The sequence below is a fragment of the Molothrus aeneus genome, chromosome 13, assembly GCF_037042795.1.
Source record: "Molothrus aeneus isolate 106 chromosome 13, BPBGC_Maene_1.0, whole genome shotgun sequence".
Taxonomy (NCBI): Eukaryota; Metazoa; Chordata; class Aves; order Passeriformes; family Icteridae; genus Molothrus; species Molothrus aeneus.
In genome coordinates this window covers 9,842,508-9,869,798 of record NC_089658.1, presented here as the reverse complement: position 1 = coordinate 9,869,798, position 27,291 = coordinate 9,842,508, and the positions used below count along the sequence as shown (strand labels likewise).

Here is a 27,291-nt window from a genome sequence, read left to right as displayed (position 1 = left end):
ACAAAACTAGACAGTGCATGCATGCATATATATAAATATGTACAGACACATATATGTAGGAATTATCAATAATCACAGATTATTGTTCTGCACCTTAGTGTCTGTTTTTACAAAAAGCTGGCATTTTATGTATGTTAATGCAGACATGGTTATTAACAGTTACCCCAGATCTCAAAATGTATGCTTGTATTCTAGGTAAGGAATAACTACTATAAACAGCTTTTTCTTTGCATATCTAGACCTGTGTTTGTATCAGAATTAATATCTAAAGAGATTTTTCCAGTTACTTTCTAAGACTTGTATTTAATAAATCTTAATTCTTGGGGTTTTTTAGATGTTAATGAGTGTGATCTGCATCCAAACATCTGTCTGAGTGGAACCTGTGAGAATACAAAAGGCTCATTTATCTGTCACTGTGATATGGGATATTCAGGCAAGAAAGGCACAACTGGTTGCACAGGTAAGTTGTAAAGCTTAATTATTAATTTTTACTTAAACTCATGAGTCTGCTTTTCTGGTGTTTAGAACCTCCTCTCACTGTGCTTCTTTTCACTTATTTTACCTCTCATCTGAATTTGCTGAGCTTGTGTTCTGCTAAACTTCATTGGTACAGCATTCAGCCTGATGCTGCTTCTGCTGAAATGAGTGGAGCAAGGATTGGGATCAAAACTGAGCGTGTTACTGCACAGTTGTTCATCTGAGAACAGAAAATGCCATTCTCTGTAACTTGACAAACTCCTGAGGACCTCAGTGCATTTGGATTAGTTAATTGTATACTATGCAAGCAAATAACACGGATCTGTTCAAAGTATTATTTGGCAAACACAGATGGTTTGAAATATATGCTAAAATATATTTTCAGTTTTTGCAAAGTGTCGACAATACAGTTACACAACTACATTCTATCAGCTGAATCAGAATTTGCTTTATTTCATGTATTGCCAGCAAACAGAAATGAGATTCAAATATACAGGCTCTGAGGGCATGATATTAATAATCCAAGTGCTGGTGTCTCAAGCCAAGGTGTTGAGAGTCTTAGACTTTGCCCAAATATGAATACAAACATATGTTTAATATAATTTTTAATGTAGACTTAGGGTAAACACATTTCTGGCAATGTCTTTGAGACACACTTTTATTCTTAGTCTGCACTTATTGTACAGATTTAATAGTATATTTTTTTAAGTGCCCCAAATATATGAAGCTGGTTTTTTACAGCTCTCACAGAAAAGTCTGAGAGCTGGAGTTCTATTTTGCATATTGGGCTATGGATGAATAATTGTGCATTAGTAACAGCTGCCTTTGACTTACATATGAACTGATCTAAATCCAAGAAATCCCTAATTGTACTCTTTAGACCAACATTTCAGTGTTCTTTGTTTCTGTGCTAAATGATATGAAGATTTTCAGAACTCTGGACCTGAACACCCTCACACTGATCAGTCACACATGGTGCAGCTGTCAGTCCCAGCCTAAGGAGCAGGCTGGGAAGATGAAGCAGTGAGTTGAAGGCAAAAGACAGAGAAAGGCCATGGAGGCAGGGGAGGAATCTGAGGTATGGCTTCTGGAGGAGTGCCTGGAAATAGCCACCATTCTGGCATCATGTGATTCAAGGTAGTGGCAAATGTCCCAAGCAATATTTTTTTGTTAAAGGAGACACCAGGAAATCCCTCTGCCCTGGTCCCAGCCAAGCCCTGACCTGTGGATGGACACGGTCATGAAGGCTCTTGCCACCTCCTTACACATTTTTAACCTTTCCTGCTGCTTTTGTCTGCATGCCAGAATTTTAGAGAGTTTGGCACTCACAAGGAAAAACAGCAGAACACCTTAATTCCAACAGATACTATAGAAGGGGTCAGTAATTTGAAAGAGCCCCATGGTCTAAGATGAAAAGGTGAAGTATCAGTTATGCTGATACAGTTGAAATGGGATCATACTCAAATAATGAATTTTTAAAAATTATTTAAATAAGAAAGCAGGAAGCAGAGTAGGAAATTTCTAGATTGATTTAATAATGAAAAAACTGTGGATACAGATCTCATAGTGATTACATTGTGCAGGTTCTCACATTCTGTTTTTTAAAATGTCTGATTTGCTGCTGGAGAACTTTGAATTCCCCATTTCTTGTTTGCACAGTATTAGAGCAGAGTTGAAGTTCTCAGGCTCAGGTACTTCAGACCATGAGAGCCTTCTTCAGTATCTCCTTGGGAAGGACCTTGCCAACAGCATTTTGACTCCAGAATTCAGTTCTTGTCTTACAGACAGATCAAAAGCATCCACAGTTCTTAGGAATTCCCATGGAAAAAAAAGTTACAAAAACATGTACAGCACTTTGAATGGGAGATCCTCTGTTTCTGAGAACAACTAAATCAAGTCCTTGGGTTCCATTCCAGTTTTGTCTAAATATTTCAGCTCCCTTGTCATTACTGAGTGATTTCATTTTAACAAATAAACTTGTTTTTCCCCCCCCAATCAGTATTAACAGTATTCAGAATCCACCCACTGACTTACATTCCCATCCCACACAGATGTTAGTTGCCCAGTTCTCCCTTCTCCTTGGTTCTCAGTAAGAATGTGAACAGAGTTTAGTAACAAAAATATGATTTTTAAAATGCTATGCAAAAATACAGGTTGTAGATGCAGGTTTCCAACATCAAGTGCTGTGAATGGTTTAATTTCCATTCACAAGGCAAACGGTGATAACCCAGGCTAAGAGCAGTTCCTTTTAGATTTTCCTAGGCCGGCAGTGATATGCAGCCACTAGAGGAGATTGCTGTGTTTTCCCCTATCTCAGTTCCAGATCACCCAGCTTTATGACAAATATCTTGTCTCTGCTTTTTCTGTCTATAAAGTATACACGTGCTTGTGCAGAAATGAAGTCCTGCTTTGGAATTTGGGTTTTTGTGATTCATCACCACTCTGAATTACTGCTTGTAAATCTGCAGTATTTCACTGTTGATGTAGAGACTTAAACTTGCTCTGGTATTTTCAAATAGAGAAACAAATTCTTCTCTGACTCTCTCCCATCCATCCTTGCAGTTATGGCTGTGTGCACAGCCCCCCTGGTTATTCCTGGTGGAGGGGCGCTTGCACATGCTTGGGGTGCTCTTCACAGAGTCAAACTGAAAGAGGTGAACTTGGCAGTAATTTCCCAACATAGCCAACAGATCAAAAATAAATATGTTACAAGTCAGCTGGATTTCTCCACAGCAGGCTCAGGGAGTTGGAAGGCTGAGACCAGGCTCTGATTGCAATGCTGTTGCCATGTGGAGGAAGGCTAGTGGAAGTTACTCAGCTGCAGCCTTGGTGTGGGCTGTGAGCTTGGAGAGTTTGGTGTGGAGCATCTTCCAGTGATGATGGCAATAGTGGGTACAGGAAGAGTGAGTGCCCCCTGCATACCTGCATGGCTGACAGGAACTTGCATCTAGAGAGGTCAGACATCTGAGACAGGGAAGGGAAGAGGTGAGCTTGTCATTTGCCCTCAGAAATAGAGCTGTAGTATTTTGTGACTTGTATAATGTACTCTCCTCTTGATTATTAGTGGCTTCTGGCCATTAATAACACATTGTGTTTCAGGCTTGATGGCACAAGAGAGTTCTGGTACCAGAGAAACATGTGTTTGCCATCATGAATCTGGGAGCTGGCTGTGTCAGGCCAAATACCAGAGGATGATAATGAAATCCTGCCCACCAAAGGGGGGTAATGCAGGAGGAGTGTACTGGCAGTAGGCATCTGTCCAGCAATAACACGCTGTGCCTCAGTGTGCTGATGATGTAAGGATGGATAGCAGGCAAGAGCTGAACTGTCCCCTATGAAACTCCAAGAGTACAGTATGCTGAATGAAATCTGAGAGCCATTCCAAAAGAGAAAACTATTTTACATATAGGAAGATCAGAATAGGGGAATATTTCCATATATTTTTCAACTAGTATGAGTGCTATTGAAATTCAGAAGTTGAAATTCACAGTCTTTCCCACTAAAAAGCCTTCTTTTTCCTACCTGATTACATGGGCAGCAACCCAGGAGGAGGAAATGCCTTGTGACTTCCACCAGACGCTGGCCCTTGGGGAGCTGGGCCCAGGCTCGACATGCCAGTGAAACGTCAGTGCAGTAAAATGCACAGATATGCAGAGACTGCCAAAAAAATGTAAAAGTCAGAAAATGCTTAAGGGATTTGCATAATTCCTGACAAACAGTACTGATTTATAGGTGGAGTCTGAATTAAATTTGCAGTTTGCTAAGGATTCTTATAGACCACTGAAGCCCAATGAAACCTAATAGAAAACAGTACCCAGGGTACCTAGAGGATTTCATGCCCAGTGATGAACATGTGAATTTTCTTCAGTTAATGTACACTCTTATTCAGTTCAAATACAAAGGAATGTTTCTAGAGTATAGGTGAGGAAACAGTGACTTATTCCCATGCTCCTCTCTGGCCATCTTCAGTGATCCACTTCCAGAGTGGGTAAGGGTGTGTTGTGCAGATATTGGCTAGCAGTTTCTTTCCTTTGGTTGCCACATTTTGCAAGCATAGTGCAAAGAGTGACAGGTATATATGATGTGTATTTTTGCTGCACACATGTTGAGAGCCCTAAAAATTTGTGCCACTGTGATTAATGGGAGAGACACTTCATTAATTGCCAAAGGCTCGAGAGAAAAAATATTTGTCCAAAGAAGAGAACTGAGGGAGCCAACAAAGCAGGGTGACTGACAGGTTTTTTTCCCCAGAGTGCTTAGGATTGTTATGATGTCAGACCTGCATATTATTTATTGTGCGTATTCTCATCTGTTGTAGGCAGACAACTCTTAGTAGAAATGGGAGTTGTGCAATTGCAAAGCTGAGAACATGTGTGCAGCAGCACTGGGGCACAGTGGGACCGGCTGAGGATGCAGTGTCAGTCTCCGGCTGGAATGTCTTTATTTTCCTTGGCTTGTCACGGACTCATGCTGGAGGCAGAAGGAGAAGGTTGATATAAATCAGTGACTCACTCCTTTACTCTGTAGTGAAAATCCCCATGAAGTCAGTGGGAATAGGCCATCATTGTGTGAAACCCTGACTTCAGTAGTGTCCTCGTGGGTGCTCTTTGGGTCATGATACCTTTACTCAGACTGAGCAATGCCTTTGTCTTCAGACAATTAAATGGAACTAGCTGGAGTATTTGAAGAGTATAGTACTGTTTGTACTGCCATGCAGACAGAACAGGCTGGACTCGGGCTTTTATTAAAGATACTGAGTTAATTTTTCCCTTACAGAGATCAACTTCTCCTTTCTGTTTCATTCTGTGAAGCCATAATTCAATACTTATGGCAACATAAATCCATATTAAGCTCCAGTATAAGAAGGCATAAATTCCACTGATTTCAGTGCACTCTTTACACAGAACCATGTTTGGTCTGAGATCTCTTTTGCCTTGGAAATAATGGCAATGTAATAAATGTAGACTTACAACTTAGCTGTGCAATGAAAGGAAAGAATTGAGATTATAGCAAAACAACATCTGAGTAAAACACAGGGGAAAAGAAGTAAAATCTGTGATGAAGCCAGTGATTGTATTTTATATGCCTCAATCAGCTTTCATTTAAGTATCTGAAAAAACTTTCCACATCATGGAAATAAGCCATGCAATGTGCCTTTAAAGGTAGATGGTATTAGAGAATACAATTTGCATTCCTTATTTGATCTTTACCCAAGCAAAAAAGCATGGAAGTCTATTGAAAATTTTTACTGGAGAAAAGCTTTTTTTTATTCAAAGCAAGTGGAATGACATTTCAGTGGCTGATGCCTGAGAAAGTTGATCCCGTTATAAAGACCTGTATTTAGGTATAGATTTATACTTGCAGCTTTCATTCCAAGGAAGATTCTAAGCTTTTTAGAGTGTGTGTCAAACAGCTGATGGGGAACAAGTGTCCACTGCAGGGGCCCCAGTGCTGTGGTGCTGCTGTTCTGCTGGGAGGTACTGGGGGGGTTCTCAGGTACAGTGTGTCAGTGGGTCAGTGCGTGGTGGGATGGAGCCCACAGTCACTTTATGGAGAGTGGAAAATTTGGCTCGACTTTTCTTAAATCTGAGCCTGAGCATGACTTCATTGTGGTGTAGCTGTTGCATGCAAGTTTCTGTTTGTGTTTGCTGGTGGTTTAAAAAAATTCTTGGCATAAACCTCTCTACTGGTGATGGGGTTTTTTTGTGTTTTGTTGTGCTCTGCAGGGTATAAGGAAGCTTGTGATTGTATGTTCCAAAGCACCAAATAATTAAATACAGTGGAGTCTTAATGTGAGCAGTGGTTTAACAGTTTGGAGTTTAAAATCATGTAAAGGTTAAAATATAGAGTGTTTGCCTCAGCTTTTTTATGTCAGTGTATACTGTAGCTGACCTCTCTAAATTCCTTCCAGTCTTTCCCTAAGCCAAAATGAGTTGCATTTTTTTCAGGCCACCCTTAAGATTTTTTGACAGACGCAAGTTTCCTGTTTAGTGTGATGTTATCTTCATGAGTTTCTGCACATGCTAAAGGCAAAACTGCTCTGAGATTTTTTGCTCCTGACCCTTTTTTTAAGTTTTAAGAAATAAGTGTCCATTTGCATGTTTTCAGGCCTGGAGTTAACATTCATTAATGGTAGATTCCAGCTGCCAGATTTAGATTCATATCTAGATGTCAGCATTCAGATTATGGGAATGCTCATGTCTGGGGTTTTGAGTCAAAGCAATGCCTCACTTAGAAAGAGACTCAGAAAAGCAAGACTGGATTAAATTCCACTTCAACAGACTAAAAAAACTCCAAAACATTAAAAACCAACCCACCAAAAAAAAACCCAATACAAAACAAAACCAACCCCAAACAAACAAAGCAAAACAAAAAGCCCAAAAACCAAATCACAAAAAAAACCCCAAAATCTCAACAACAAAAAACCCCATCAAGAACAAAACTCACCAAACAAACACCCTGTCCCTCCCAACCAGCAGTCATTTTGGGTGTTTTCTGGCCTTGAGTATTTAATTTTAGGATAATAGGCAGATGTTGTCTGCTTTTTGAAGTCATGTATTGCCTTTGTGAAAAGGCAAAACATGTGTACAGGGCATAGTGAAAGGACACAGCCTTTTGTGAAGTGTGAACAGAAAAACCTAAGAAAGTGTTGTAAAGGAAATAGTTAAGGTGTTACCTGGTCACTTTCTGCCTTAGCTCCACAACTTCACCATCTTTAAAGAGCTAATTGTTTGCAGGCAAAATCATAGGGAAATTCAAGTCTGTGATTTTGGGGCTGGAAATCCCAAAGGTTGTTACATATTTGATGGCTGATGCCTTTCTTGAGAAGGGTCTGAGCTGGGTTTTTGTCTGTGGAATCATATAGAGTTGTGAGCTTGTTTTCCCTTTCCATCAGCTGTTTTACAGAGGGAGATGATTTGGCTTACAGCAACATCAAAGACACCTGGGAGGGCTGAAAAATGGGTATCAGTTTTAAGTGGTTTGATGTAGACTCTAGGTAGATTACATCCTTCATGGAGGTAAAGTGCAGTTCAATAGGGCAGTTACAGAAAATACTGTAAAATCCAAAGCTCAGATAGGCAAGAAAATTCCTGCCAGTTTTGTTTCAGTTACCAGTAGTAATTTCTGAAAACTTCACCTTTTAGTTTATATATTCTTCAACTACTTATATGGAGCATTAGTAATGCTTAGTGAGAAGAGAAGGACGAATGGAGTTCAGTTTGGGTTTTGCAGTCTATACATTTTGACATTACGAGAGAATGCCCAAAAATGAAAATAAGGTGAAAATAGCAAGTACTGAAATAGAATGTGCTGGCATGACCATGTATGTTGAAGATTGGATGACTTGCTGCCTGGTGTCTCCAAGGATGCTGACTTCTTCCCACTGAGCTCCTAAAAACTGCCTGCCTGATGAGCTCCTCAGCTGTCTTGGTAAATACACTGGTACAGCTGTCCCCAACCTTGCACACAGCCTCTGGCCAAGCAGAACCTGCTTCCTTCCCTGCCTGGGGGCAATCCTAGGGGCAGCTAGCTGGTGGTGCCTGGCTGGAGTTCATCAGCATCTGTGCAGAAACGTGGGGGCTGTGGGAGCGCTGCATTCCAGGAGTCCCTGGGCAGCAGAGTTTCCTTTGACACTTTTTAGCAAACTCTGCAATGTGGAGCCACCAGTGTAGTCCCTCTCTGCAGACTCTGCCCATCTCTGCAGGATGGGCACTCTGGGAAGGCTGTTTCCTGAGGTACTGTCTTCCTTCTCAAATATACTTTGGAAGGAGCTGCAGCAGCACTGCTTTATGTGCCTATCAGAAGAACAGGTAGTGGGGCAGCATGTTTAGATGTGCTACGTGCTCCTTTTTCCTTTCCTTTCCTTTCCTTTGTTGTGATTTCATCTTCAGCTTCCTTTTTAAATGCCATGTTGTAAAAAATGCAGGCTTGCTTTCATGTTCACATTGCCTTTCTTGAGAAATTCTAGTTATCTGGATATGAGAAAATGTGTTCCATGAGCTGCTCAAACATCTCTGTTTACAGACATCAATGAGTGTGAAATTGGAGCCCATAACTGCGACAGACACGCCATATGTACAAACACTGCAGGAAGCTTCAAATGTAGCTGCAGCCCTGGCTGGATTGGAGATGGTATCAAGTGCACAGGTGAGAGTCTTAGCATTTGTATTTATTTGTAAGGCCAGACCACAATGGGGTTCTAGCAATTCTGAAAAAAGTAATACTACACCTATAAAACAAGAAGGCAAATGGTTATTGAACGTGTTAGGTTGATTTGACATGATCTGTTGGAGGACAAGTCCTCCACCATGGTATCTGTGAAATCAGTTTTATCTCCTGTTTGGTTTATGAAATGATGAGAGCAGACTGAACCATGGAGAGAGATGCTTTGTGCTTGAGGGCAGCTGATGGGAGGCAGTGAGGGGTCTCCTGGTGCTCCCCTTAAAACAAGATACAGGCCTTAGTGCTGAGTTCCCTGGAGCTTCCTCAGTCACAGTTACCTTGTCAAACTTCTTTGATGGGCTGCAAATAAGCTGTTCCCCACTTTTCAGTCAGATGGCCAGACATATGTATGGGTTTTATTATGGAAGATTATTTAAAGTAGAGCTTCTGTGTGCCTATTTAAACTTGGTATTCATGTATGGGTTTTTAACTAATTTTTTCCCCTTTTTTATTACTTTAAAGATCTGGATGAGTGCTCCAATGGAACCCACATGTGCAGCCCACATGCTGACTGCAAGAACACAATGGGCTCTTACCGCTGCCTGTGTAAAGAGGGTTACACTGGGGATGGTTTCACTTGTACAGGTGAGCTCAGGAGAGCAAAGGATGAGCTCCATGCAACTTAAGTTAGTCTGTGATCCAATACACAAAACCAGCTTTTAAACATTTGAAATTTTCATTAATGTCATCATTAATTGTCTTTTCCTTCACCTAGGTTGCCATAGGTTAAAAGAAATATTATATATCATACATAGTCTAACTCAGTCCCTTTTTTTCCCTTGATAAAATGCAATTTTTATTGAGCTTTTCTTGTTAGTTTAAATGAGTGTCAAAATTATTAAAACAATGCTTGATTACGTAATTTGGCTATTTAGTAAACTAGTCCATTGGCTACTCACCTTAATACTTAAATAATAAGGCATATGCATCAAAATTACTTCACAAAATTGCCTAAAAATGTTTTTCCTTTCCACAAGTGAGTGTGTGATGTCTGTCTGCTTTACTCCATCATCCTGAGAGCTGCTGTCAGGATGCAGTGCTGGCATGTAGAATGAAGGAAGTAGCTGCTTCTGAAACCTCATTTTATAACTGTAAATGAGATTATAAAATTTTGCTAGAGAGATGTTTCCCACCCACACTTCAGTCTTCTGCTTTGAAGAGCAGATTAGCTCATGTGTGCTTAGTCATGAGGAGCCCTGCTCTTGCACTGAGGATTGCAGTGTGGCTGGGGATGTTGCTGCTTGGAGCAGAGCCATGTGACAGAGCTGGTGGGCCAGCTTTTCAGCTGGTGCAAATCAGCAGCACTCTATCAGCTGCAGCAGGTTTTTAGAGCATCTGAGAATCTGGATTATCAGGTTTAAGGCTGGGTTTGAATAATTCCAAATTCTAAGCAGACCTTGGAATTCTGTTTAATTCTCTCAATGTTATTTCATCTTGAATCTGATTCAGCTTCCCCAGTGGCCTTCCTAACCCAGTGCTCTTTGTTAATTTCCTGTATGATGATTTCCAGGAGTCTGTAAGCTACACCCTTCAGATGGAGGGCTTACAGAACTCTGCATTCAGTAGAACTTTTCTTCTATTTGGATACTTTATTGTTTGTGAATTCAAGAGGTGTCTGGGACTCAAGCTAGAGCACTCGAATGCTCTGTAAGGCCTCTGCCAAAGTGTGCAGGGTGCAGCATTCTCCCTGGTAGGTGATTTTTGATTTACTAGCCACAGACTTTTCAAAACTCATGCTGCCAGCCAGACTCTGTTGCAATAAGGAGGCGTTTTGGTGATGTGTAACATTTCAGCTCGAGAGTAAGGGCCGTGATCTATCCAAAGGTGAGTGGGGTCCAGTAGGAAGGCTGTTTCTCTCATCAGCTGTTAACCTGCAGTTTAGTTTTGATGAAGTTCTTTTTGTCAGTGTTTTGATGTTTGGCATGGAGAACTGCCTATTACCCTATGTTTGCTCACTGCATAGTAAACCTCTTTTTTTTACCAATTACTGCCTCTAGGCTTTGCTGTAAGAGAAACAATAGCTATAATAAATTTCATGTGCTCATTCTGAGTCTAAATTTGACCCTGTGACTGCCTCCAATTGTTATTAACTGGAGCTACTATAAGAGTCTCCCAAAGATTTTCCTTTTGATTAGAAGCTGTATTTGCAGCAGGTCAGGAATATACAGAGCTGTTACATGTACACATTGCTAGATTGCAGTTTCTTCTGCATGTGTTCAGATAAAATAATTAAAATGCTTGGAGCACTGACTGCTTCAGCTCAAATGTTGGTGAGAAAAGCATCTTTACTGCTAACTTGCAATATCCCTTCCTTTTACAGACCTTGATGAATGCTCAGAAAACCTGAATCTCTGTGAAAATGGGCAGTGCCTCAATGCCCCTGGAGGGTATCGCTGTGAATGTGATATGGGATTTTTGCCAAGTGTAGATGGGAAAGCATGTGAAGGTAATTCTTTGTAAGCTTTGAACAATGCTCAACAGATTCTGCCTTAATACTGTTTTATGTTCCAATTTTTTACAGTTGTTTGCTGTTGTGGTTGTATTGAGAACTGCATGAATTTTTTTAGTAGTATTTGCTTTTTTGCACTTCATACATTTATTATGGACCTGTAGATGTTCATCTACCTGCTGTATATAAAGAGAACAGCTTTTCAAAGCCTATCTTATGATATATTATTTTGGGGTCCGATTGGTGATCCAAATGGCATTGATAGCTGCCATTTCTTCTTGATCATTGATGCCCAGATCTTCATTTTATTCAAAACAATTAAACAGAAAAAAGTTGTTAGTTCTCATTGGTATGTCTGAAGCTGAAAAGCAGTGATTTGGTAACAATGCAATGCAAATGCTTTGAGGTGCAGAATCAGAGTGTGAAGCCTTGCAGAAAGTCTGTATGACTACACCAAAAAAAAAATCCTCTATGACTATTTGTTCAATTTCAAAATGAGCTGTTAACAGTTTACAGCTCATTCATAAGAGCTTTGCATATGCAAAGATTCAAAACAATCAAATAATAAACATGTTACCAATGTGATTAAGGTCAAATATTCGATTTGAAATCCTCATTTGTTATAAAGCTAATGAGTTAAGTCAGTCAAGGAGATGCAGCCCTATCGTCTGAAATAGTAATAACTCATGACAACTGGTATTTAATGGAGTTCATAAGTACATCACTTTAAAAAGGATTTTTCCCCTTGAAAAGTTTTCTGTGTATTTTTTAGAAATCTACTGAGTCAAATAATTTGAGAGTGAATTTTTCTTTAAACGAAACCAATATTAGGTTTCATAATGTTTCACGAAACAATTTACTTTCAAACCTTTTAGCTAAGTTTAAATAGCTTTTTTAGAGGCTAGCTCCTGTTGCTAAAACAGACTTGCCTTCATGTTCTAGTTGTGTACACTAAGTGCAGTATTTTAAGGTCCTTTGTAAACACACACTTTTTTATTGTATCAAATTAGTTGTTCTTTGTGTAGTGCATGTGGCATTCAAGTAAATACTGGTTCAGACTCAGTGATTTGGAGAAAAGACACAAAAGTGTCTGCTTCCCAAACTTTGAAGTTCACATTTAGGCACAGGATTTTCTCTTGCTGGTGTCCAGCTTTCTGCAGATGACTGCTGATTTATAATAAACTTCATTTTATTAAGGCATGTCTTCTGCTATGTTTAATATTGCTACTTGTCAGATTAGCCCACTAATAAGCTTGGATAGTTTCTGGCATAGCTTCCAGAGATATTGGAAGGAACCTTTTTCTCTAAAAAATCATTATGGATTAGATTCCTTAGGCTCCAACATAAATCTTCCATGTTCCTTTTTCTTGTCTTACACAATGTGCAGAAGCTGTTGTCTTCCAGATCCATGCTGCTGAAAATGCTTGGAGTTCTTTGTATCAGAAAGATCAGGAAACCTCATATTTTTCTCTTCCTGTTCCTTAATCAGATATTGATGAGTGCTCACTTCCTAACATCTGTGTCTATGGTACTTGTCATAACCTGCCTGGACTCTTCCGATGCGAGTGTGAAGTGGGCTACGAGTTGGACAGAAGTGGTGGTAACTGCACAGGTAAAACTCTGAACAGCATGCCTCTTCATCTGCTGCCAGTGCCATGGTCAGCTCCTTAGGAAACTCTTTTAAGAAGCTGTACAAATCAAACTGGATATAGGAAAATACAGACTTCTCTACTGTATAACACAGGATTCACCATATCTTTTTTATGCTTCTCTTTACTGTTCTTTGTCCACCTCTGATATCCCCTTAAGGAGGGGAAAAACAGATCAGAGAATCCCTCTGGCAGAGATGTATTGTGCTTTGTGCAGTGCTGGATGGTAAGCTATGGCCTTGTCTTGTATTTTTCCCTTAAGTTCTTTTTTAGTACTTCATGTGGATCTTGTTCATAGATTGATTTTTTTCAGGAAAAATGCTTTTTTTCTTTTCCCCATGAAATGATGAATTCATCTCAGACTACTGTTCTTCTAAGATGCCTGTTTATTTTTTAGAGCTTTCTGGAGACCAGGATCTCATAACTAATGGATTTGTGATGGTCAGCATATGGTACCTGATGTATCAACAGGTTTTAGTATCCTTGAATATTTGCTTAGGAGATGCTGTGTTTTTCTTGCAGATGTTAATGAATGTGCAGACCCCACAACCTGCATTAGTGGCACATGTATCAACACTGCTGGGAGCTACACCTGTGAGTGCCCTCCTGATTTCGAGCTGAATCCCACCCGCGTTGGATGCGTTGGTAAGGGACCACTCCCTGTGCTGTTCACAAGGGAAGTTCCACAGAGGGGCTCCAAGCTGACTGCTTAGGAATAAAGTCCTGGGTCATGGGAAAGGGCTTGATCAGGCTCTTCAATTCCCATCTCACTGCCCCTGGCTTAGAAGCTGGAATAGGGCAGCAGGAGCATGTCCAGAGTTGATGCACCATGCCAGCAGTGCCCCGCTGCCAGAAACAACCCCTTGGGGCTTGTTAGAGCTGTCCACAATTTACAGCAAGCAGGAGACAATTTTAAAATTCAACAAACTTAAGTCCACGTCCAGCTGGCCCCAAGATGGCAGGCAAATGAAGCTGTGGCATGAAGCCACCCATGCTCTTGGAGCACTGAGTGCACTTGGCTGGGTGCAGCTTCATAACCAATGGAAATGCTCTTGTATTAGGCTCCAACTGCTTAGTAATCCTAATATTTCCTTGGTTTTGTTTGTTTAAGAGGGTGTAGGATGCTTCTCAAATTTTAATGTGTTTGAAATTCCTAACATTTAGTAGATGCTTTCCTGCTTGTAAACCTTGAGTAGAGGAGAGAGTAGTGGATAGCTGGAACTGGAAAGATTTACAAATGTGAGGGAAAATGTGAGTGAAAATGAGAAAAAGCCTGGCTGACATGCCCTTGGACTCAATAAGTAAATTTCTTACTTTGTGAAAAGTCCAAAAAAGCCAAGAAGTGGGGCACCAGCAGCCTACCTAACTGGAAATGCTGGGGTCCCCTGGGCAACACAACTTACTTGCTTTTGTGTCCTGCAAGAAGTGGCAGCCATCTGTAGGTGTCCCTCACCATGGGAGGATGTCCTGTGTTTTGCTCTCTCCTAAATGTGTTTGTCATTGTGTGCATTGTGAATAGATACACGATCTGGCAACTGTTACCTGGACATCAAAACTCGGGGCGATAACGGTGGCACCTTCTGCAGCAATGAGATTGGAGTGGGTGTTTCCAAGGCCTCCTGCTGCTGCTCCCTGGGCAAAGCCTGGGGAGTTCCCTGTGAGCACTGCCCACTGGTGAACACAAGTAAGTCTGCATTGCCTGCCTTGAGCACAGCCATGTGTTTGGTGGGTTTTTCCCTAATTTAGTCAGGTAGCTCAGATACTGGTGTGTATTTATTGTGGGCACGCAAGGGACTGGCTTCCACTGGTCTTCACCAAAAACTTTAGCATTCTTTCCAAAAGATTATTTAGTCAGAATATTATTATCTCTTCTGAGAAAGTTCGCTATTACACTGAAAACTACTAAACTATTTATGAAATGAAATAACAGATAATGTTACAGAGTAAAATCTAGTGTCTCTGGCTGGTTAGTTTGTAAATTTACATTTAAATTATCTGTAATAATCTGATAACGTTTTCAATAACAATTGTGCTGAAAATGTTTCTACTATCATATGCTCATAAATCTGTTTTGTTTTCAGCTGAATATAAGGTTCTTTGCCCTGGAGGGGAAGGATTCAGACCAAACCCTATTACAGTTATATTAGAAGGTAATGTTTGCAATTTCCTATATTTACATGTCTGAAATTATAAAACTCTATAGTGAGGATCTTTTTTTTTCCATTACAAACATTAATAAAATGTTTATATGTTTGTTTGGGCAGATATTGATGAATGTCAAGAACTGCCTGGACTTTGCCAAGGAGGAAAATGTATTAATACATTTGGGAGCTTCCAGTGTCAGTGTCCATCAGGGTACTACTTGAATGAAGAGACTCGAGTGTGTGATGGTATGGAGCTTTCACTTAACTAGCCTTCTGCTTTGTTCTTTGACAATAATGACAGATCAATATGCAGAGAATGAATCTTTCCTTGAAAAGGAGCACAACCAGACTAAGCACTGTAAAGCTATAGGGTGGCAAAATTGAACAAGTTGAAATATTGCATTAAGAGTGTAAAAATTCCTTCTTGACCATGTTGAAATAGATGCAAGATTTTTTTTTATTATCATATTTTGATCAAAACCTGAAAACCCAACAGTTTTTTTCTACAAGTAAGATGTAATTTGGTAACTGAGTATAAAAATAGCTGTTTGGTAAGGGGCAATGAATAAGCAGTCAGATAAAAGAACAAATTTTCCCTATGAAGCCGGTGGACTGTATTTACTGAATACATGGTGTCCATGTATTTTTCTCTGCTTTTTTCACTCCTACTGATCCAATCATCAACTGAAAATATTGGTTGTACTGCAAAATATTTTCCTTTTCACAGCAGAGTCAGAAGTATGTGTCACATTATGTGCCACACTCAAGGTGTACTGGATATAAAATCTTAAGCAACCCATCAAGTTCTAAAATTTCCTGTTGTCCATTCTCTTTGGTCTTCCAGGTTGTTAATAATGTTAATGTAGTGCCTATGAGGTACAAACCACTGCAGAAATACAAAACATTCAGGCCCTAAATTAAGCCTGAACCAAAGTGCTTCATCCACATTATGCTTATGTAGCCTGCCAGATGCTGAGTGGTCTGTCAAAGATACTCTTAAAGTTTTAAGGCTGGGGAAATATTTTTGAACTTTTGGGAACTGAGGTGTTTTGGAGATGGTGTTCTGTTTGGTTTTGGTTAGACTTTTTAAAACAAAACTTAGTCTCTTGATCAAAGAAATGTGACATCTTGTGTTGAGAACGTGGCTCACTTTCCCCACTCAGGCAGTGCTCAGTCAGAACTCTACAGGGAGCCACTTTGGTTCTTTTCTAGATCTTAGAGTCCAGAATGGAGGAGATTCCCAAGTACTATTTTTGTGCAACAGATGCAAAAGTCAAATTGCTGTTTCTGAGCTTTCCAGACATATCAGAGTTCCCATCTTTGCATCACAGCTGGGCTTTCCATGGCCACCTGTGCTGCCACTTCCTTTTCTGTGGGGCTTCACTCTACCATAACCTTCCTCAGAGCCCTTCAGCTTTTCTCCACCAGTACCTTCCTACTTCAGGCATTACTGAGACATATTTGTTCTCAAAAACACAACAGGAAAGCTTCTGTGGCCACTCACTCACTGACTGCCTGTTTGTTCTCTTCTAGATGTGAATGAGTGTGAGACACCTGGTATCTGTGGGCCTGGCACCTGTTACAATACTGTTGGGAACTACACCTGCATCTGCCCTCCTGATTACATGCAAGTCAATGGAGGAAACAACTGCATGGGTGTGTGCTGGGGTTTCTCTAAAGCTTTATCTTAGTGCTTTGGGCCAGGCAGATCACCTCCCCTAAGAGTTGCCCACTGCATTGGCCTGGGATTTTTTAATTTTCACAGATATGAGAAGAAGTCTGTGTTATAGAAATTACTATGCTGACAATCAAACCTGTGATGGTGAGCTGCTCTTCAATATGACCAAGAAAATGTGCTGCTGTTCCTACAACATTGGGCGTGCCTGGAATAAGCCTTGTGAACAGTGTCCTATCCCCAGCACAGGTACATCTTTGTATTGCAAAGCTATCTGAAGGCCTTGGTGACATCATAATTACTCTTAGTGAGTGTAACACCATTAGAGATGCTATGTCTTTTTTGCTCTTATGTGTGTAAAATGAGGGGATTAGTTGCCTCTTTGTCCTGGAGATGACCGGCCCTAGTCATGATGAAGGCATATGTGGGGTGGTTTGTGTCCATGCTGCTGGGTTGTGCCTGCCTTGTGCCAGTTTCACTGCCTCAGAGACTTCATGCTCTATATTGATGAATCCACCTCTTTGCAAGTGCTTGTTGATCCAGTGTTGAGGCACTGGCCGAGACTTTATTGGTGTTGCTCCAACCAATACAGGGTCTGCTCTGCTCTGCCTCCATTGCTGTTTGCCATCAAAGGCCTTTGTGCAGGCCAGGGGCTGGCAGAGATACCTTGGTGTGCTCTGAGAGTGATCTGTGTTGAGCAGCCAAATGTAAGATGTAGGAGTGTCTCTGCTAATTGCACAGGCATACAGGATCTTCCACACTGGGTGAGACTGCAGGACATCCCACTCTGGTTTGAGATGGTTTGCTTCGAGAGCAACTTCCTAGACACTTGATTCTTCCAACTTTTAGTTCAGGTTTTAACGAGTCAGATCTGAAATTGTGTGCAAACACTGTAATGCACAGGGATAAGCATAAACAGAGCAAAATCAGCATGTGATCCCAACTGAATGAGAACCCAAGGGAGCTGACACGGTGAGTTTGGGAAAAGGCTGCCTACCTCTGCATGCTCTGCAGGTTCTGAAAGAGCAGAAGAACTTTCTTGGCCAGAGCATATGATGACTTTTTGACTGTTGATTAATTCCAAATGCTTTAATCACTGCTTTGCTTTCCTATTGCAGATGAATTCTCCACACTCTGTGGAAGTCAAAGGCCTGGCTTCTTCATTGACATTTATACAGGATTACCAGTTGGTGAGCTGTAATTTATGTTTTGAACTAAATTCCATGCTACCTCTGCCCAGGGAAGAGGGAGGGGAGGTTTGTTTTCCCAGTTTTGTTTGGTTTTTTTGTGTGAGGAATAACAATTAAACAGTGTAATGGAGTTCAACCCTCTGTTTAAGACAAACTTAAGTGCAAACTGGCTACTCCTCGCTGGCAGCAGTGACAGTTGCTGCTTGTAATCAAGGCAACACAGAGCTCCAAAGAAACTGTAATCAGGGCTACATGAGCAGGGCACAGATACTGGGAATGAGAGGTCTGGGAGTAAGGCCAACCAGCATTTGGTCTGAGAGGAACTGGGATCTTTCCTTCAAACTAAAGCAAGATTTAGTCTGACATTTCACATCAGTCCCCCGGGTATTGGTTTGACACAAAAATCCTTTTTTCTGCTCAGCTGGAATATTTCTCACATATGTTATTGTGTGTTACATTTGAATCGTGAGTAACAAATTGCAAAACAGAGAGAGGAGGAATTTTAGGACAAGGAATTGAGTAAATCCCTAATGGGACTCCCTTTTGTTTTCATTTACACTAAAATGCAAATGAAAAGCAGATAATGTACCCTGTAACAAACAGCAGTGGCACATAGGCAGTAATCAGATGCTTTAGCACAGAGCTGTTCTGTGGTGCAGTGTTTAACTAGTTCAATGAAAATATTTCTAGTAAAGTGAGGAATGTAATTTTTAAAGAGGTTACAGAAATGCACAATATTTATTTTTTAGGAGGTCATTGCTTGGAAGCAAATTTTCCCCTTGTAGCTATTAGCATTAGTGCAGATTGTTGCAGAGTCTGCCAGCTAATTGGGCCCCTGATCAGCACCAGCAGGGAGCCCTTGGATGTTGCTAGCATGCACAGGTAGAAGCTGCAGGTGCAGTGTTTGACATGTGTGCAGGGCTGGTGCAGGCTCCCACAGCACGGGGCTGTGTGCTGCAGGAGCCAGTGGAAACAGAAGGGCTGTCCCAGAGCCCCCCAGCACTGCCAGTGCCTGCAGGCCTGTGCTGAGGCTGGTGCACACACAGCTTCCCACAGCTGTGCAAATCACAGCTTTCCCTCTGCTTTGGGATCCAGGCTGTAGCCCTCAGCCTGCTGCTTTGCACAGGGCTTACTCATGTCCCATACACCTGCAGGCACAGGATCAAGGGAGAGCCCTCTGCAGGGGCACTGCTCTGTCTACCCTCTAATATTTCCTTACAATCCAATGATGTTACTGTCTGTTTGTATTAAAGTTTTATATAGTTACTCCAGGTGTTTGTTTCAGAAACAGAAATTGTTCTGCTTTTATTCATCCTGTATACGAGAGGACTCAAAATTACAGAATCAAATGTAGAAAATTAGGGGTTGTATCCAGCAGAAAAACAAAACAAACAGAAAACCCTACCAAAACCCAAACCAAACAAAACCACATTATCTGATGGAAACTCCTGTGAGCTGACAATTTCCCACCATATTCTATGACTGTGTACCTCAGTGCATATGTCAATGTTTACTGAAGGCAGAGGCTTTGGAGGAGTCTCTGAACTCTCTCATGTCAGAATATTAAGATGTGTAAGGACCCAATAGGCAAGGTATATAATTGTAATAGCAGCTGGGTTTTTTTCCTGCCAAAATCAGTTACTTAACTGGGGTGTATATAAAGCATTGGCAAACCCTGGCTGCCTGGCTTAATCAATCTAATGAATAGCATGTTGGCAGCACTTCAGATGTTACCTGTCATTGGCACTTTCAAGCTGTTACATAAGACCCTGAAAGTCTTTTCAGATTAACTAGGGTAAAACAGTGCAAAACTAATTCTGATGGGTGTTTTCATTCAATCATGCTCTCCTGTGTTAAACCAAAACCAGTTCCATTGTCTTTCTTTGGCTCTTCCCAACAACTCCACTGTGGCACTTGGGAAGGTTCATCAGGGCTGTGGGTGGGAGACACGAGGAAGGATGTGTCTTCCTCTGTATTCCTCTGTAGCAGAATATACCTTCAGTACAGAGAAGAGTCAGAACCTGAGAAAACAGGAAATACCTAAATTTCCACAGTTTGGAGTGACTTGCTCAACTGTTCAGTCGGGAACATTCTGATGCTTGGATTGTATTTGATAATTATCTTAAAGGTAAATGCATAAGGACATACACTGTAGCAGAACATTCCATGAAGTTCTCAGTACAAGTATTAAAAAAAAATATATTCTTGCAGATATTGATGAATGCAGAGAGATTCCTGGAGTGTGTGAAAATGGGATCTGTATAAACATGGTTGGCAGCTTCCGGTGCGAGTGTCCTGTGGGCTTCTTCTACAATGACAAGCTCCTGATCTGTGAAGGTAGAGTGCTCCTCTCATTCAGAGGAATGGTGTTTCACCAGTGGCAACTTAGACACTGCCTAATCAGAGCCTGGAAGGCATCCTTAATGAGGGGAAAATACTGCTATCAGTGTAATAAGTCTGTGTTAATTCAGACATTTTGAATTCTTTTGCATAGAAAATACCATATTTTCTGTCAGACATCTAATGCCTTGATGGCACATGAGTCAGCAGTACTGGGAAGTAATGTCTTTTTTTTCTCATTTGACAGTAAAGCCAAGAAAAAAATAGTAGTATTGAGTCAGATCATGAGCACAATTTTTTTAATTCCAAAATACTTTTCTTCTAATGGAACAAATATTTTTGTAAAAAATAGAAACAGATGGTTGTTTATTTCTAGTTTAAACATTCCCTAACATTGTATTAGTCAGTTTAATGAAGAAACTGAAGATAGCATATGAGTTGCTGTCATTCTCTGCTGTGTGTTATGACTGCTGGCAACAATGGGTGCTGCAGGCAAGGCATTGAGAGCTTTGAGTAAAAGCTTCTTGTGTGTGCTGCTTCTAAGTGAAAACCAATTACATTTCTAGGGAGACAAAGTCCTCCTTTTGCAGCACCTGAAGTAAAGAAAATTGATCAAAATTTTTTTGCCTAAAGCTTTGTGATGGTGTTTTACATTGAAAGCTACTAACTAATACCTGCATGCTAAAAAAATATGCTTTTGACATCCTTCCACTGCCAACTTAGTATAAAACTCAACTTCCTCATTGCCTGGACAGATATTGATGAGTGCCAGAATGGACCAGTTTGCCAGCAGAATGCAGAGTGTGTGAACACAGCTGGGAGCTACCGCTGCGACTGCAAACCGGGCTACAGGTTCACATCCACGGGGCGCTGCACTGGTGAGTCTGGCAGGGCTGCAGGCACCAGGGGCTTCTAGAGGGCTTGGAAAACATCTCTCCAGAAAGATGGTATTTCAACTTCAAGAGCTCTTTTAAAATCTTTTAGGGCATCCCATAAACATTGAGGTAATTCCAGGCCTCTCCTGTGAATGTATTAGTGGAGTTAAAAACCTAAGTAGGTGTTTGTCTTTCATTTTCTTTAGCCCTTGTCACATCTAGGAAGGAAAGACCATTTGTTGCGCTACCTTTCTGTATTTTCTGATTTTCATTATGATTTTCTATATGTGTTTTAGCAATTTATTTTCCACTTGTATTTTTATAAATAATTCCCTGCTTGCTGTTGGAGCCTCTGTTGGTAAGGTAGACTTATCTGCTTGCCTGTATGCAATAACTAACTTGAAAAGCTTATTGTTGAATTTCCTAACTTTGATACAGATTTAAACAGGGCCCATAACTTTGTTTTTAAATACTCATTGAGTGGGACTGAACTTTTCTAATCTATTTGCTTTTTTTTACAATATCTTTGTCCAGAGAGGCATTCAAGTTATCTTACTTGAAGAATTGCTCAGATTTTAAAGACTGCAGTGGGACAAGCTGCTGTAAATATTATATACTATATACATTTCTGAACAAAATAAGAATTACAACGGAAGCTAGTTATATTATCCTTGGGTTTTTGCTTCTCAGTACTTGAGTTTTAGGAAGTGCACTTTTCCCTGCAGTGCAGTTTTTCATTGTTTCATGTGACCCTTGTGGGAAAAGGGTGTAGTGGAAATCAGAACACTACTATGAGAACTAAAACTTTGCTTTGTTAAGCTATGCAGTGGCACATGTAAATATTCAATATGTTCCTAATGTAATTGTTGTTGTTAAGGGTTCATTACAGGAGTACAGGAAGAGCAAGGGGAGGTTCTGATATGGGTTACAATTCCAAAGATGAATTGGCACAAATAGTAATACTTCCCTGTATTTTGCTCTTATTTTATATGTGGTGAAAATAAAGTTACACAATTAGAGTAGAAATACAAGTGGTTGACAAAGTACGTGATCCAGCAAAGGAAGGAAATTCCCAACCACTCTGCTGGGAGCAGAGAGGGGTGAGCACCTTGGATCAGCCATGCTACTGCATGGAAAACAATCCCAGCCCTGTAGTTTATGTGCTATTGAGTCAAACCCAGTATATCACAGCCACTAGCACTAGGAGTCTTGCATGTATCTTACCTTCAAGATAGCATTCTTCTGGTGCTCTCTATTGTGGTAAACTAAAGAGTTTTTCTTATAAATTAGTTTTTCACATGACTATTCATTTGCCCACAAAGCACCAGAGTCATAGATTTTCCTTTGTCTCTGCTCTCCTGAGCTGAAGATCAGGAGTTCTTAAGACAGCATTGGCTTTCCTTCTGCCTCCTTTAAGCTGTAATTAGCAGTGCCCTCATCAATAGCATTGGGGGAGCTTGGTCCTCAGTGCACACCCATCCAGTTACTCACAGCCCCATGGGATGTGCAGAGGTCCTGGACATGGGGCTGTCAGGGTCATCCATGATTGTCCCTCTGCCGAGAACAGTCAGCAAGAGGCAGGGAAATGAATTTCAATACATTAAGTTCTTTGCAGTTAGGAACAACTTGACTCTTACTTTTGCAATGACCTGGGGATGGTTTGCTGAGAAACTGTGTCTGCTTGGCTTAGATTGCATAGAAAGGAAAATTACTGAGCACTAGAGCCTAATCAATTTTAATACAAGCTCATGGCATCACCTCAGTTCTCATATTTTGGAGCTGTAGCATAGGAAGGAAGGAAGTATATTGAATCAAACCAGCTCTTGGTGGTGATGAGGTCAATAGAAACACCTCATTTGATGCTTCTGATTTGTCATGGAGAAAACTATGCCAGAGAGCAAACATTTTATTTGTTAACATTTTATTTCATTTACTATTGATAGAATCCTGGGATCTGCCTGAAAGCATTTCTAGTGAGAGTAGCAGGAAGCAGTTGGATGTTGAACAAGGATAAGAGATGCCCTGCTTTTGTAAGGCAGCAATCACACTCTGGCAGGAGAGCTCTCCTCCTTCTCTGCAAAATTATACAAAATATCCCATGACTCCATAGTGCAGTAACTCTGCACTATGAGCTCAGTTTGAGCTCTGTCCAGTTTATAGGATCAGCACATTTCATGGCTGCTGCAACACGTGGATGTGTACCTGTTTTCTCTCTGCATGCTGAGTTGATAAATCCAGTGCCTTTTATCTCTCTCTGAGCCTAGTGAGAAAAGTGTGGTCTCATTACCCTTTCTGTTCTGCTGATTTCCATGAGTTGACCACTCAATTTGTGCTACAATCAAATGTGGCTAAATGCAAGTAGCTGCTTTCATGAGAAGAATGCAAACTGTATTTCATATGCCTCTCTCATATCTCCTGCAGTCAATATAGAGCCCTCAGTCTCAGACCCTTTCCAATCTTGTGTCATTAATTCTGCTTTTCAAAGCCATGGTGATATGCTTTACCTCCAGAAAGAATTTGAGGTTGCTAAATATGATTTCTGTGCTAAATTTTTTTCAGGTCCACAAATACTGAAGAGGTAATTTGCATGCAAATAATCCCCTTTTCTGGGATTTACTTGGTAATGTTTTTATCATTAATAAATTAAAAACACTATTTTAAGTTAGGCCATGCACTGGATACTGTCTCAGTTGCTGCTAATGCATTTTTCCAGTCTTTTAGTTTAGAAGCCTTAACTTCCACTGCTCCTCTTTGTTTTCAGATCGGAATGAATGTCAAGAAATTCCCAATATCTGCAGCCATGGGCAGTGTATTGACACTGTTGGAAGCTTCTACTGCATTTGTCACAATGGATTCAAAACCAATGATGACAGGACAATGTGTATAGGCAAGTATATCAAATTAAACTGTGCTTAGGCTCCCATTAAAATAGTTACTAAGCCTGTCCTCTCTGTAATAAGGAGTTGCATTACAATATCTGAGATTATGAGCCATTTACCACCAGACAAAGGTGCAAAACTGGCCATTAGAGATGATAAAAAGCTGATAATGAATGAAAACCATCTCATTAAAATAGAGTGAACCTTTAAAATTACATATCCTGTCTGCTAATGTTTTCATTTTTGAAGAAAATATTCATCTTAGAATTTTCTGGAGCATCTTATCTCATTTATTCCTTTAGGCAAGAAATGTAATAGATTAATATTGCAATGCAGCAGTTATATTACAGCCTACTTGTTAATAGAGTGAATGAAGGGTAGATTTCTTGCCAGAAAAAAACCTTTTTCAGAAACAGTCATCTTCATTAACAAGGAGATTTTGTATTTAACCCATTTACAGCTGTCAGTTGTGTGTTGTATGAACAAATTGAGATTTCAGAATGCTTACAATTAAAGATAGCTTACACTTAGTTTGGGAAGGGTGATATAGGAGCCAAAGTAAAGCAAATGATTGTTGGACCCTTCATTATTTTTGTATATATTAATACCAAGTGTGTACATGTATGTAAAATCTTCTTTTTGAGAGCTGTGACAATCCTTTTCCCTTCTCTTCAGTGTGGTGGCAGTGGGTTATTTTTGTCCCGTTCCTTTGTAGATATTAACGAGTGCGAGAGAGACGCCTGCGGCAACGGAACCTGCAGGAACACCATTGGCTCCTTCAACTGCCGCTGCAACCTGGGCTTCATCCTCTCACACAACAATGACTGCATAGGTGAGGAGTGCTGAGCACAGGCACGTGTTCTTGGGGCTTTCTCCTTCTCATAGAAGTGCTATAAGTACCATTAAGTAACCCTATTGTATCAGTCTCAAAAGATCTCTTGGATTATGCGCTGCTCACTTTTCTAGAGCCACTTGAATGTTGGCCCAAGATACAGGAACACTTGGGTTTCACTCCTGCTCTGACAGTTTTATAATAGACTAATTTCCTCTCACTTGCTTTTGAAATGAGTTGTGTTACCAGTTACTTTGTTGATATGGTGGAAACAGAAATCTCACCCAGTTTCCATTGTTGCTGATGTTTCTGACATCTTTCAATGTTATTTGTCCTAGATGTGGATGAGTGTGCAAGTGGAAATGGAATGCTCTGCAGAAATGGTCAGTGTGTGAACACCATTGGGTCCTTCCAGTGTCTCTGCAATGATGGCTATGAGGTGGCTCTGGATGGAAGGACTTGTGTTGGTGAGTGCTTTCTTTTAGGGTTGAAAAAAAGTGTGGCGAACCTTGAGCAGATACACTTGGTGAAACAGTGGGGTCGGAGAGAACTGTCACACTGCCTTCTTTGTACCTAGCAGAAGGGAACAATGACAAGAGGACAAGAAGATGACTCCTCCCACTCCTGAAAAGTTCTCCTTTCAGTTTGATGGAATCAAAATTAAAGTGGCCTCATTGAGAGATTTATTGAGATAACAGCAATTACCTCAAATAAATTGTCTTTCTTTTCTTCTAGATATCAATGAGTGTGCACTGGAGCCTGGAAAATGCTCACCAGGCACATGCCAGAACTTGGATGGCTCATTCAGATGTATCTGTCCTCCTGGATACATCCTGCAGAATGACAAATGTGAAGGTGTGTACAGAACAATCTTTCTTCTGTCTATTTCTTAGCTGCTCACAATTGTTACCTATTCCCTTTGCATTTAAATGGGAGTAATGTTTAGTCTTTTCTGGCAGTATATAGTTCTGAACTGTAGCCACTAGTAAGTCTCTCACTTCCTAGAAAAGGTCTCTCCAACATTTGTTTGAACCAGAACTACTCGTTGTGAACCCTAGAAAAATATAATCCCAGGCTATTTCCTTGGTGGTACATTGCTGAAGTTTGCCCACTGCCTGAGGATTTGAAAACTAACTGTGAATTTTGCACTTGGGTTACTGCTTCCTCTTTCTTTTTTTGGGCTTTTTTGTTTGTCAAATATGATAGATATCAGTGATGATGTAAGATAGCCCTTTATGTAGTACAGCTGCCAGTGTAAATATTATTGTTTCTCATCTCTTTAATTACTTCTCTTACAGACATTGATGAGTGTGTGGAACAGCCAGAAATTTGTGCCCTGGGCACATGCAGCAACACTCCAGGCAGTTTCAAATGTCTGTGTCCAGAAGGCTTTGTATTGTCTTCCACAGGAAGGCGATGCCAAGGTAAGTTCATTCCTATTTTCTGGAATTTCAGAATTTGTTTGCTGTTTCATAAAAGCCTTTTTAGCGAGCTGTTTCTAATACAGCAAGAAAGCTCTGGACTCAAACAGTGTTTTTCATAGGGAAAACATGATAATTCTGTAGCTGGGGCCAGGTTCTGTCTTGCCCTAACATCTGTTTTTCATTAAACAGAACACTGCAATAAAAGGGATGAAGTTAATGTTAAATGCACCAGGTTAAGCAAAGAAATTATGTTGTCCTGAAATCCTTTCTTGCACCCCTGGAAGAAATGTTGGGGCTACCAGGACTCTTTCTAGACACCAACAAGACACAGAGATGGAGCATGAATACAGGCAGGAGGCTCAAGGCAGCATTTCTGGTTTTAAGACTCTCCTTGGCACTCACCATATTCACCATAACACTTGTTATATGTGATCCTCTCTGCAAACGTGGCTGGAAAAAAAGATTATTGGAAAAAATTTGCAAACAATGTTGTGTGGACAATAAGTACCCATCTGCTTAGGGAAATCTGAAGTGTCATTTGGCTTCCAGATTACTGCACACACAGTTCAGAGCCTAAACACGGGCACTAAGAGATGAGATGCTAAAAGCTGAATATCTAGTAATTAAAAGCCACAGGTTAGTTTATTTTGTGTATAAAGAATAAGCATAAGAAATTAGGGAGTGAGTTACTTTAAAGGCTTTGGAAATTATTAAATAGATGCAGCATTAAATGTCTTATACACTGTGCACAGTGGGAACCACTGATGAGTAAGACCTTTATAAGGACCTCTGTAGTTTTGTTTGGCACAGACCAGTGATGCTTGTTGACACCATAGCAAGTTCTTCCCTTCACAGTGGGCTAAATGAAATTGTGGTTTTGGTAAAAATGAATCCAACCTGCAGTAAACATTCATCCAAGTCTTCAAACCACCATGCAGTTTGGCACAGTTACTTCACTCAACATCAAGAAAGCATGTTTTAGCTGTGTTTATGTAGCTTGTATAAATGAAGTTTCTTTTAGTCTCAGGGTTTTATTTTCTTCAGGTAAGAAGAAAAATATCACAAAAACCCACCAAGAAACAAAATCCTCAAAAAGATTGCCGCCCAATCTTCTGCTTTTTAACATAGGCCACT

General features: G+C 40.5%; 1 protein-coding gene across 2 annotated transcripts in view; it reads left to right on the top strand.

Annotated features, from left to right (window-relative positions):
* Positions 1-27,291, top strand: part of FBN1 (fibrillin 1) — a 143,653-nt gene that overhangs the window by 98,334 nt on the left and 18,028 nt on the right. For both annotated transcript variants that reach the window (XM_066558504.1, XM_066558503.1), the window contains 19 exons: positions 335-460; positions 8,503-8,625; positions 9,163-9,285; positions 11,021-11,146; positions 12,639-12,761; positions 13,321-13,443; positions 14,318-14,482; positions 14,880-14,948; positions 15,063-15,188; positions 16,476-16,598; positions 16,708-16,866; positions 17,736-17,807; positions 20,019-20,144; positions 20,903-21,025; positions 23,784-23,909; positions 24,617-24,733; positions 25,072-25,200; positions 25,469-25,588; positions 26,032-26,157. In XM_066558504.1, the coding sequence (XP_066414601.1) occupies positions 335-460; positions 8,503-8,625; positions 9,163-9,285; positions 11,021-11,146; positions 12,639-12,761; positions 13,321-13,443; positions 14,318-14,482; positions 14,880-14,948; positions 15,063-15,188; positions 16,476-16,598; positions 16,708-16,866; positions 17,736-17,807; positions 20,019-20,144; positions 20,903-21,025; positions 23,784-23,909; positions 24,617-24,733; positions 25,072-25,200; positions 25,469-25,588; positions 26,032-26,157 (2,325 nt within the window). The remainder of the gene's footprint in view (positions 1-334; positions 461-8,502; positions 8,626-9,162; positions 9,286-11,020; positions 11,147-12,638; positions 12,762-13,320; positions 13,444-14,317; positions 14,483-14,879; positions 14,949-15,062; positions 15,189-16,475; positions 16,599-16,707; positions 16,867-17,735; positions 17,808-20,018; positions 20,145-20,902; positions 21,026-23,783; positions 23,910-24,616; positions 24,734-25,071; positions 25,201-25,468; positions 25,589-26,031; positions 26,158-27,291) is intronic.